Below are 12410 nucleotides of genomic sequence, written 5' to 3' on the forward strand. Positions count from 1 at the left end.
TATATTCTTCCTATCCTGTCAACCACATGCTCAAACTCTGGCAGGAAAGAACTGATAGACCTTGAATTCTGTTTGTCACAGAAGATTTTGCAGTGAAACTACACACACACACACACGATAAACTTTTTAGTCCCATGGCCAAGGCAGAAATTTTCTTGCACTTACTCAGCTTAACTGATCCATCCATTCCCAAGAGCACATTGTCACTTTTAATATCCCTGTGGATCACCTGGTTGGCATGTAGGAATTCCAATGCCTGCAAACACTGTATGGAGACAATGGAAGACATTACTGTCCAAACATGTTCAACATTCACAACTGCTAGAGATAGTTTAATAACCTGAAATGATGATTTACTCATTAGGTAACAATTAAAGGATCTCATCTCCAGATAAACAATACCAAAGAATTACCGAAGCTTTGAAATACTTTACATCTATTTAACAAAAATGTTTTGGGAAATTCTTCGTTAACTAGAAAGGTAAATTTTGTTGTTGCCTAAAATACACTTTCCTTATCTACAATAATCTGTCTATACAAGCTGAAGTCCATGTTTTTATGCTACTCTGCTCCTTGTAGTAAGTTAAATTGAAATACTGATATACCCTGCTGATCCGTTTTTGCATTTCATCTCATCTTGCACTAGAAGGCAAAATCATTAACCTAACAATAGCAAGAGAACGGCATCATACATTCGGAAACAAGAGCATACATGAAATGTGCACACATGTATATTCACATACTTTTAAAAAGTGGTGTGCTTATTTTACTATGTGCACATGAAGCTGCGGTTGGCAATATCTGCATGTACAACACAAGTATGTGCAGTGAAGCAGACATATTTATCCCACTCTGAAGTGAGAGTGTACCACATACATATTCAAGCCTAGCTCTCACTGAGTGGGTAAACCTGTGTCTGGGTTGTACCGCTACAGACTGCAGGTCCAGGGCATCACAGGGTTGAACACTCTTCCATACACAAGATCCCCTCCAAATTGAAAATCAGCATGTCAGGGAGAAAGATTGTTCTCTAGTTTATTTAAAACATTTTTATTCTGCTTTTCCACAAAAAAGACTTCAAGGCAGCTAACAATTAAAACAATAAAAGAACAATGCCATAAAAATACAAAAAAATTAAAGTAGCACAGGTTAAAACAGTAATCAAAAGGTGCCCAATAAAACAATTAACAACTTCTAACAAAATTAAAACAAAGCAAAAGCCTTCCTAAAAACGAATGTCTTTACAATGCAGCAAAAGGCCATTAAAGAGGTAGCAAGGTGGGCTTCCCTTGGGAGGGAATTCCAAAGTCTGGCACAACAACTGAAAAGGTTCTCTCTTTGGTCCCAACCAGATGTATTTCCAGAGTAGTGGGGACTCACAAGATGGCCTCTGCTGAATAAGTGGGCAGGCTTCAGATAACCTGGCCCCAAACAATAAAGGGCATTAAAAGTAATCATCAGCATCTTGAACAGAACTGGAAACAAACTGGAAGCCAGTGCAGCCATTTCAACAAGGGAGTCACATGCTCCCAATAGGCAGGTTCTAGTTAACAACCTGGCTGCCAGATTATAAACCAACTGAAGTTTTAAAGGAAGCCCCACGTAGCGCATATTATAGCAGTCGAAGCATAAAGTAACGAAGGCACCTTTCATCATGGCCAGATCTGCAGTCTCCAGGAACGGGTGTAGCTAGTGTGCCAGCCTAAGCTAGTTAAAGGTACACCTGGACACAACCTCCATCTGAACATCCAGGAACAAGGGTCAAACCAGAAGCATCCCCAAACCACAAACTTGTGTTTTCAGTGGGAGTGCTACCTTATCCAGCACAAATTGATTCCCCATCCCTTGATTCCTCCACCATGCTAGTTTTCTATGCATATAACTTTTTTTTCCACTGCATTATCTAGGCCCTCACCTATGGAATGAAGTGCTACAGACCAGAAATAGGTTTGCCACCTCAGTGAAAACTAGGCAGTGTTTACTCTTAAGAGGTAAGGTGCAAAGCAGCCTGAAGTGTGTGCTTGCGTCCATGCCAGTGTAGAAAATAAGCACGTCAGATGTGTTTTACCTCTCTCTAATATGCAACACACACACACAACCAACCCCTGCCCCCCATAATCTATATACTTTCAAAACAGCTACCAAGATTTTTGTGTTACACTAATTATTGGCTGAAACTATGGAAGTTGATGGCAAATCGAAGAGAGTGTCAGCCAACACACTTCTTTGCTAAAGCAAGAGACACTGGCCCAGTTTGCACATCACAGTATGTCAGATTTTTTTTTTAAGTCTGTGTTATTGTGAATGCAGCACCACGCTGGTGAATGCTGCCTGATCGCTCACTGCCAGGGTGGACACTGAGCCCATAGAATCCCAGAGTAGTTCTGATTCTGAGGAAGAGCAGTCGCTCCTGGGAGAGGAGCATGCTCCTTTTTCCCAGGGCTAACAGCTGACGGAGATTCTTCTTACCAGCATTTTTAGCTTAGATAGTCCAGGGAGTGACAGAGCGCGGGAAGCAGAGTTGATGGACGCGCGACGCCGACGCAGAGAGCGGCGCCAAATGGAGGGCGCAGAAAGGAGGCGTAGTGCCCGGTTGGCATGCAAACAACGGCTGCGCCCAGAGGATCCAAGGGAAAAGGGGAGGGACTCTCCCTAGTCCTTAAGTTCAGGGGTCTGCTAGTAATTCCCTTTCAAACGGGGACCAACTGTTCCAACTTAGGGCATAGGTACTCTGCTGCTCATATCTAGTTGCTAACGGTGGAGTTGTTAAGTTGTAAAAGAGGAATAAAGCGTTGAAAAGAATCCATTTGTCTGTGTCTGGACTTGGCTACTGGATTAGACTGAGAGAGGTGTCCAAGGAGCCCTTGACACTCACGCTGCAAGCGGGAACGGTTAAACAACGTATAGACCTCCCATCCGTGGTTTCTCTAGCATTACGTGCCAACCATAAACTCTGGCCTGTCTCTGCCCAGACAAACCTGAGTCATAAGCCATGGTTTGGGGACAGACAAGTAGTTCCTGGTTCTCATATAACACTAAACAAACAACAGACGAAAGGTCTGTCGATCCATTAGCTGCTCCCACTCGCAGTGAAAGCAATCAGGCAACACGCATCAGCACCCTGTTGCTTTCACAATAACCCAGATTTTTAAAAAAAATCTAGGTTATTGTGACATGCAACCCAGGTCAGTGTTCTGTTTCATTTCTCAAATTGTCTAATACAGACAAAAAGTTTGCTGCCCCATTTCCTCAAACGCAGTTCATGGTAGGATTGATGGAAAGGTTTCTGGAAAAATTTTGATTGCAACCTACATGAGTTCTCATTACGTTGTTTACACTGATATCTCTTTCCTATCAGCATTTGTAGTTAAATAGCTTCTGTATATTCAACTAGCATCATAGGTAGAGACACATTAGAAGTGCTTGCAGCATGAGTGGACAGTGATAATGCAAATTTGGGCTCTAGAACTGACTCAGCAGCAAGCCACACTCCTTCTCAGAAATATGGGGGTTTCCACAGTTTCTGGATTCACAAATTATTCATAATTCAAAGTATATCCTAGAGTTTCCTTAAATATAATCCTGGGAAATTAAGCTGCACCTATCAAAACATCCTACAACTTCAGAGTGCAATTTAAAACACTGCAATTTACATTTCACCAACTATCAAAGCTTGCATGGCTATTGACACTTCCAGATAATAACTCCAAATGGTGGGCTAAGGCTCCCCAAAACCAGCCTTAAAAAAATGAAACTGGAATCTTAATGATAATCCTGCCTCAATAATTAAAAGCATCAATAATTTATATGCATCACTTCCTACGGTTATCAATTACCCACCTCTCTGCAGACCGCAGCAATCTGTGCCTCATCCATACAAGTCTCTGTTACTACATCTGTGAGAGACCCACCAGCCAGATACTCCATTACAACAAACAGTTCATCTCCTACTAGGTAACTGAAGGTAGAAATTGACAAAGTTAAAACTTCAACACACTGAGACAATAATTTGAAAAACAGGAGAAGTTAGATTTAGATAAGAGTTAATCTATCTACTCTACCAAAAAGCAAGCAATGATTGCGACAGAAAAATGTGTGTGCTTTGCCAAAACATCAATCTGGTATGGAGAATTCCCTTGTTTTTAAGATATGAACCTGGTAATTCCACAAGCGTATTAATGACTCGGATAAAACATCTCACTTATTTGTTACATATGCATCCTATTTTAATGACTTGGATAAAACATCTCACTTATTTGTTACATATGCATCCTACTTTTCCTCCAAGGAACTCAGAGCAGTATCTTGGCACAGAGAGAATGATTTGCCCCAGGCTTTGAGCTTCATCACTAAGTAAGGCTTTGAACCTGGGTGGGCCATATCCAAACCTAATTCTCCAGCCACTGTATCATGTGCTTAGTTACCTGTCTAGAAAGTTGACTATGTTTGGGTTCTTCAACTCTTTCATTACCAAGATCTCATTGATAATTAACTCCTTCTTGGGCTGTTTTTGAAGATTTATCTGTTTAATAGCGACCTGAAAGGGTAAAACAAAAGACAAGGAGAAGAATCAATGCAAGTGAGTTTTGAAAGAAAGGAAACTATAAAAATGTTGCAAGATTAACATTTATAAAGGTTATGATAGAAAGGCAAATGTAGGTTCCTTACATTGCTTTTCCTGATATAATAACTATTTGGCTGCAATTTGGAGATAGATCAAGTGATCCATGTAACTGACATCACCCTTACAGGCAGATGAATAAATGAGCAGCACTCAGTCAGGACGGACAGAGAACAGAATTGATCGTTCAGAAAATAGGTGAACTGAGTCGGTCTTGGAGAAGAGTTTGCAGCAATTGTAAGTGATCCCAGACAAGGGGAGGCGATTATTCTTATAAGATAAACAATGCTATTTCTAGATTACGAACATAAAGTTATTTGAAAGTGATTTTGGCAGGAAAAGAAATTTCCAGCAACATCAAAGCCTGAAATGGTAAGAGTCAAGTATGTGTATGGCAGTAGTGTAATGTGATTATTTATTCTATGCCCAGTAATGTGAAAGAAAAGCAAAAAGAGCAAGGCTACAAGGCTGAGTTAAGTCTGATAATAAAGATATGATGGTTAAAAACATAATATATGGAAGGAAGGAAGCATCCTTGGTGGATGCTTAATCAGCCCAGCCCTAAAAATTAACTCTTATGGTCTTGAGCCTGAGATAAGCATATCAGACATTCTAACAGAGATAGTGGTCTGTCACACTTTCCAACCAGAATACAGGTTCTGCAGCATTTGAGATCAGCTTTATATTCAAGAACATGAGGAAGCTTCTCACATTTTCAAAAGTCATATTTCCTCTCTTACTGGTTACAAATTGGCAGGGCCCAAAAAGGGGTATCCCTACAGACTGCACACAAGGCAGGAGGGGAACAGAAACAGAATGACTGGGGATGAACTGTAGTGGGTGTGATTGAGAGAAAAGTGGCAGAAGAAGTGGGGAATGGTGTTGGGAGGATCAGCAGTGTATTGCCCTGTTTCGCACATAACGGCAACCCAGAGCTTATTTATGATAAATCGGGCCCACCTGGGCTCCCCAGATAGCCATCCCCCTTTCCCCCAGCCCACCCCCTTTCCCCCAACCACAGACCATTTGGTGATTTCTCAGCTTTTGTGCAGTTTTCCCCCATCCCAAAAGGTTGAAATGCCTCTCCTAAAGCTTAGTTACTGATAGTATGAGCTTTAAGCTAAAACAGCTTCGCTCCTTTTGCCCTCAGCCCCGCACCCACCACTGGAATGCACCCCCCTAAAAGCTTCTCTGCCCAGAGAGCTTTGGCTATCGGGCAGCACAGAAATAAAATTAAACAAATAAATAAATTCTTCAAAATGAAATTCAGCGCTTGGGCTGAGATTCTGCACCCCTGATTTAAACTCTGGGTTACTGCGAACAAGCCAGCATGCTAATGCTCAACCGTGCCCACTTGGCTACTTGTCAAGGGCTCCTTGGAGGCCTCTCTCAGTCTAATCCAGTAGCCAAGTCCAGACACAGACAAATGGATTTTTCAAAGCTTTATTCCTCTTTTACAACTTAACAACTCTACTGTTATCAACTAGATATGAGCAGCAGAGTACCTATGCCCTAAGTTGGAACAGTTGGTCCCCGTTTGAAAGGGAATTACTGGCAGACCCCTGAACTTAAGGACTAGGGAGAGTCCCTCCCCTTTTCCCTTGGATCCTCTGGGCGCAGCCGTTGTTTGCGCGCCAACCGGGCACTACGCCTCCTTTCTGCGCCCTCCATTTGGCACCGCTCTCTGCATCGGCATCGCGCGTCCATCAACTCTGCTTCCCGCGCTCTGTCACTCCCAGGACTGCTATCTAAGCTAGGAATGCTGGTGGGAGGAATCTCCGTCAGCTGTTGGCCCTGGGAAAGAGGAGCGCGCTCCTCTCCCAGGAGCGACTCCTCTTCCTCAGAATCAGAACTACTCTGGGATTCTATGGGCTCAGTGTCCACCCTGACACTACTCCTGTCAGTGGGAGCAGCTAAACAAGCCCACTGATGCACTGTCCCTGGCTTGGTTAGCATTATGTGCAAATCGGGAAGTCTGGTTTGTCTCTCCCTAAGCAGGAGCGACTGAACCACGTGCACTACCATGGTGGCTCACTCACAGTAACCAAGTTTAAAAAACCTCTGGATTGCCATTATGTGCAAAACAGGTAGTGTCCTGTGGCTCTTGGTGATATGATGGGGGTGGGGAGGGAGGTTTTAGGCTTAGGAACTGACTATACCACTACAGATTATGGCTATTTTAGTCAGATAACTCAAGTACAGTAATGAGCCAAAGACTTCTACAAAATAAGCGTATTTTGATAGACAAAACAGACTTCCAGAGCAACATAGCTACGAAAAGACCAATTCAGAAAGCAGAAAATTAAATGTGCTTTAAATAACATGAAATAATTTCAAAAAGGCAAGAATAAGTTTCACAACATTACTATGTGATAGATACCACCTCACATGTGGAACAGAGTAGGCAGGTAAAGAAGACCATCTTATTGAAAACAGGATGTATAAATAAGGACCAATGAATTATTTGCCAGGCAGATGGTGAGATGAGGGGGAAGAAGAGGGGCAAATGATTCTTGGTTCCTTTGCTTCCCTTCCCCCTCCTTTGCAACAAGTTCCCAATTTCCCTTTTCTTCCGATCCTTCTGGCAGTCACAGGGAAAACCTCCCTTGCCACCAAAAGAATCCTTGGGGTTGGGGGAACTGGGCTCAGAAGACCAATACCGCAGTGCGTGTGCCCTCCAAGCCAAATTCCCTCCCCTATTTGGACAGATCTTCTTCTATACCTCACCCCATTTAGGCATAGCGAACCTCTGCAGACAGACATACCAGTTTACTAATACAAGCAGCAATATGTCTGAGTAGGTAGATACGTGGATAGATTGATTTAATGGTGCAGTGGCAGTAAAGGCCATATTGCAACAAGTACTACCATAGATTTCTCAAAAAATTGGAACGAGGAAGCTCTCACAGAAACATGAAAGTTGAAGGATAGGAGAATAAAAATTAACTGCATATCTAACTCTTGGAAAAAGTAAAACGTTTCCATGAACAAAACATGTAGTTTAAATAACTGAACTTCAATTGTTTTTGGAATCTACAATTTAGAACCGCTCCCTATATCTGGTTTTCACAAGGCATCCAAAATACTTTTAACATTCATCATCCAATTCTACAGAACAAAGCAATTACTTTTACTGACAGTTATGAGGCATGTGCTAATAAGAGATGGGTTTTGCCGGTTTTGAAATAAAACAACCCTATCACATTCAATTCTGCTACTGTGAGCTGAAAATTCAAAGGTATTAGAAGGTATATTGCTCTTACCTCCTGTCCTGTTGCTACATCTATGGCAATGAAAACTGTACCAGAAGCCCTATGAAAAGGAAATATGTAATTAGGTGTAATGTTTCAGATATTTAACATGCAGGTGCATGAATGGGCAAAAGCCGTACTATCTTTCCTGGATGGTTTCAGTGTAGTCCAATTTTCTCCAGATAAAAGACTCTATATTATAAGTTAAACCCCCCCAACACAATAGGATCAATGTCTCTATAAAACAATCTGCCCTTTGAAAGAGCATTTCACTGAATCATCTGGGCATAATATACTAGCCTGAATAGTGGGTGCTTAGGATAAATCCATTCCCTACTCCCCTAACACAGGGGGGAGGGACAGGGGACATTCATCTCAAAGTTAGGCAGTAAAGAAACAGTAAGCTGCAGGAAATTCTTGCTCATAATTACCTACCACATTCTACAAAGTAAATGGTAAATAGCAAAGCACAAATAATTGTTTCAGGATTTCCACATCTGTGGGAGGTCTGCATTTGGTTGCTATTAGTTATACTAATATATTACTGACATTTCTGGTTTTGTAAACAGTGAACAAATGCCAAAGAGAAGAAAGAAAATCATATTTCGACTAAAACATTTCATAGTCAGGACATACAGGTCATATTTGTAAATACTCACCCCTGCCCTATTTTTTCATATCTGGTATATTTTTTCTTAGGATCTCCTATACTCACAATAGTTCCTAAAATGAAAATTCCATATAAAGTACTATAAGCCAAACAAGATGCAATACTGATGTCAATTGAAATCTACTACACAAACGTTTCAATCAATATAAAAACAACACTGGCTTAGACCCTACATTGCACCTCTGTTTGTTTGGAAAAGAGGGGCAATTTCCATCAACTCCTTCCTCCGTCTGCAGCCTCCTGCACATATCCTGAACCATCCTTCCCCCATCAACCTGCAGAAGTTTTGTGAATATGAACTCTGTTCATGAAAGGAATGTTAGGATCCAAGCCACTATATTTTCTTCATTGCTGAGGTACTGATTACATATCACGCACGACTTAATCACGTTCATTGGGATTTGCAAATGTAATCGTCACAGCATTCAGAAGTCAGCTTTTGCCTACAGCACTGCTGACAATGAAATTAGTATGGGGAACATATATGCCTGGAGGATTATGGACTTGCTGATCTTTACACAAGGTACCACGAAAATTCTCACAAATCAAACCTCTTCACACAAACTACTGACTTTTAAACAGGTAAAGATTACTTTTGTCATGACCACCTCAGGCACACACTAAAATATAAAGGTATTTTGAGAATTAAAACTAGTTCCTCACAACATATAGCATGGGCAGCCGTTTTGTCATTGCCTCCTAAAACACCTTCACACTTTGCCTCTATTCCCTGAATGGGAAGATCAATACCATTATAAGGTCTATTCACACAAAGATGTTTGCTTTGTCAAAAATGGCATGGGGACAGTGTAAGCACAGGGAATGCTCCTTAATGAATAGAAGTTCTTGGTGCAGCATGTCTCCAACTTCTACATCGCTAGCTTATAATACCAACACTTACACCACCCTTCCCCAACCAGATGTTGCCCTCCAGATGTTTTGGACAACAACTCCCAGAACTCCTGGCCATTGGTCATATTGGCTGGGGCTGATGGGAACTGAAGTCCAAACAGCTGAAGGACAACAAATTGAGGAAGGCTGGCTTACACAGGAGAATGTGCTCAAATTCATGCTGAGAGATCAAAGCATGTCATAAAAATGGGTCAAAGTCTATAATAAGGGACAACTGCATGATTCATCATGCAGAATACCGCATGAGCTAATTACATCAGTACCCTACCTTAGCAAAGAGTTAACTTAAAATTCCAACTTACGTAGCCTTTCCATGATCTCTTCATCTGACATCTTAGTTTTCTTTTTCTGTTTATCAGCTGATTTAGCAGAACTGTCACTCGAGTCACCAGATGGCGCTGGGATGGGATCTATTACTGACCGTGTATAAATCTGTAAGAAAGTAAGATCATGGTTGTAACCCCATGCAATGTCTGTATCTAGTCTCTTTTCAGGTTCAAACTGCCACAAACACTTAAGCCGACATTCCCGGTAGAAGATTTATGGCTATTGTTTTAGCCCAGGGTACAGAATCCCAGGCCCAGGGGTCCCAATCCAGCCTGCCAGGGTTCCCCAGGGTTCCCCAGATGGCCACCTTCCCTTCCCCTGGCCCCATACCCTTTCCCCCAACCACCAAGAGTCTGGTGGTTTTCTGGCTATTGTTCAGTTTTTCCCCATTCTAAAATGTTGAAATGCCTCTCTTAAGGCTTAGTTATTGGCAGTAAGGGCTTTAAGCTAAAATATGCTGGTATTTTTGGCCCCCTCCCTTTTGCCCCCACCCACCACTGGAATGTTGCCACCTGAGAACTTCTCCGAAATGGAATTTGGCTCTCAGGTTAGAAGAGGTTCTGTTTTAGCCAATATGGCTCCAGAGCTACTAGATTCTATTGACTGGTACTGAATTTGATGTGGTCTGCAAACGTTAGGAGTTCAGTTTTAAAACAACTGACCTATTTTCTCCAGTAGTGTATTGTCATATGAATCCTTTATAGAACTGAGACTCCAGATACATATAGCAATGAAGAGCTTTCCTACACAATTTTACAAGTACAGCAATTTTACCCCAAAGCAACCATTCTTTTCAAACATAGAAACAATTATTCAAGCCATATTCTGTCCTTAGTGCCCAAATAATACCATAAGAAAATAAAAAACAATCACTCCCTCTAATAGCAATTTCAGGCAGGGGTGCTGACAGATATGGAGCCAAAGGGGGATGCTGAGAAACAAGAAGGAGGTGTCAGCACACTCTGTGAAACTCCAAGGTTTGCACATAGATAAAAAGTCTTTTTTAAAAGCCTTAAGGTGTGTGTGTGCACACGCACACGCACACACACACACCCCAAACGGGCCAATGAGGACTGAATATGCTCAGTAGCCAAGGAATGTTGAGTGCTGGTTGGAAAAGAAAAACAGAAAATTGGTGGGTGAGAGGTGGAATGCCCTGCTTGGACGGAATGTCTGGCTGGAACCCTAAAGAGGAGTTCACCTGTTAGGAGGGTACATACACTGCAGCATTTTGTTGCAGGTCTCACTAGTTAATCTTATTTCTACCACGATTTAGAATTTATATAGTTCTCCCTCTCCAAGTGCTTAAAGAGATTCACATACATTAGGTAGATCAGTATTATCTCCATGCTACAGATTAGGACTGAGGCTGAAAGCTAGGGACTTGTCTAAGGTCACCAGTCCAGTTCTGGCTAAAGTGAGATTTGAAGTGGAAACTTCCAGTTCATGTTCTTTTAACCCATTATGCTACATTTATTGAAAATCTGCAGAAGGCTATACTACAGACTTAGCGGTAAAGCAAAACTATTCAGTAAAATAAAGCCACTCACCGATTTTGTATGATCTGGTCGTGGGGCAATAACCGGAGGAGCCACTACATCATCATCTTCCTCTTCAGCTGCTGCAGAAGGCTCTGATCCTTTTGCATTGGGCTGAATTTTTTTTTTAACAAAACAGTAAAATAAATAAGCCCTAGCATAGAATGTTTGGGGAGTTCATTATAAAATGTATGCCAGAATGATATAACAGCACAGAATAATAGATTGCAGGATACCATGCGCCACCCACATTCTGAAAGCCTTATATTGACATTTGAAATGCTTGTACTCTGTGTTTCATTTAACAGATTTCATGTTTGCATAGGGCCCACAGTTCAACATGTATACGTCCAAACCATGCAATCTGTGTACCACAAAATCAATGTGTACAGTTTGTGTAATCTGGGCCTAAGCATGCTGGGTTCTATGTATGTAGCCCCCTATACAACTTGGAACCCCAATATATGAACAGCATGTATGGTCAGGATAAGGCTATCAGTGCCCAGAAGTCATGATGGCTCTATATTAGCTCCAGTATCAGAGGCCATACACCTCTGAATACCAGTTGCTAGGGAACATGAGCAGGAGGCTGCTACTGCACTCATGTCCCGCTTGTGGATTTCCCATCAGCATCTGGTTGGCCACAGTGGGAACAGAATGCTGGGCTAAACAGGCCTTTGGCCTGATCTAGCAGGGCTCTTTCTACATTCATAAGAATCAGAGAAGTCAGTGACTGTTCCATCCTCCTCTGGCTTGCATGCCCCCCGCCCCCTCTAGATGAGATAGACCTTTGGTCTGATCCACCACAGATCTTCTTATGTTCTTATAGGTACACCATGGGATGGGATAAGATGGCAAAATCTCATTCTACCACATGTATATTCCAAACATCTGTATGGGGGGGTGTCTTTATGTTTATTGCGAAAAATTAAGACTCTCCAAAACTCAGTTTGAATTGTTATAGTACTGTTATATTTACATCTGTGGTACACCTCTTTATATTTATGCATCTAAACCTAGCTTCTCTGAAGATTTAATAACTACACAGCCTACAGCAAAATCAGGCCCACAAATTTTAGCTTGCCTTATTA

General features: G+C 41.8%; 1 protein-coding gene across 4 annotated transcripts in view; it reads right to left on the bottom strand.

The window, feature by feature from the left end:
- PAK2 (p21 (RAC1) activated kinase 2) overlaps positions 1 to 12410 on the bottom strand; it is a 58594-nt gene that overhangs the window by 9133 nt on the left and 37051 nt on the right. For all 4 annotated transcript variants that reach the window (XM_084846957.1, XM_084846960.1, XM_084846958.1 and 1 more), the window contains 7 exons: positions 11332 to 11433; positions 9757 to 9886; positions 8532 to 8595; positions 7885 to 7933; positions 4425 to 4537; positions 3841 to 3958; positions 166 to 265 (listed from right to left, as the gene is read on the bottom strand). In XM_084846957.1, the coding sequence (XP_084703083.1) occupies positions 166 to 265; positions 3841 to 3958; positions 4425 to 4537; positions 7885 to 7933; positions 8532 to 8595; positions 9757 to 9886; positions 11332 to 11433 (676 nt within the window). The remainder of the gene's footprint in view (positions 1 to 165; positions 266 to 3840; positions 3959 to 4424; positions 4538 to 7884; positions 7934 to 8531; positions 8596 to 9756; positions 9887 to 11331; positions 11434 to 12410) is intronic.

The sequence above is a fragment of the Heloderma suspectum genome, chromosome 3 (assembly GCF_057233095.1).
Source record: "Heloderma suspectum isolate Gila_16-S chromosome 3, 16-S_ref, whole genome shotgun sequence".
NCBI classification, from domain to species: domain Eukaryota; kingdom Metazoa; phylum Chordata; class Lepidosauria; order Squamata; family Helodermatidae; genus Heloderma; species Heloderma suspectum.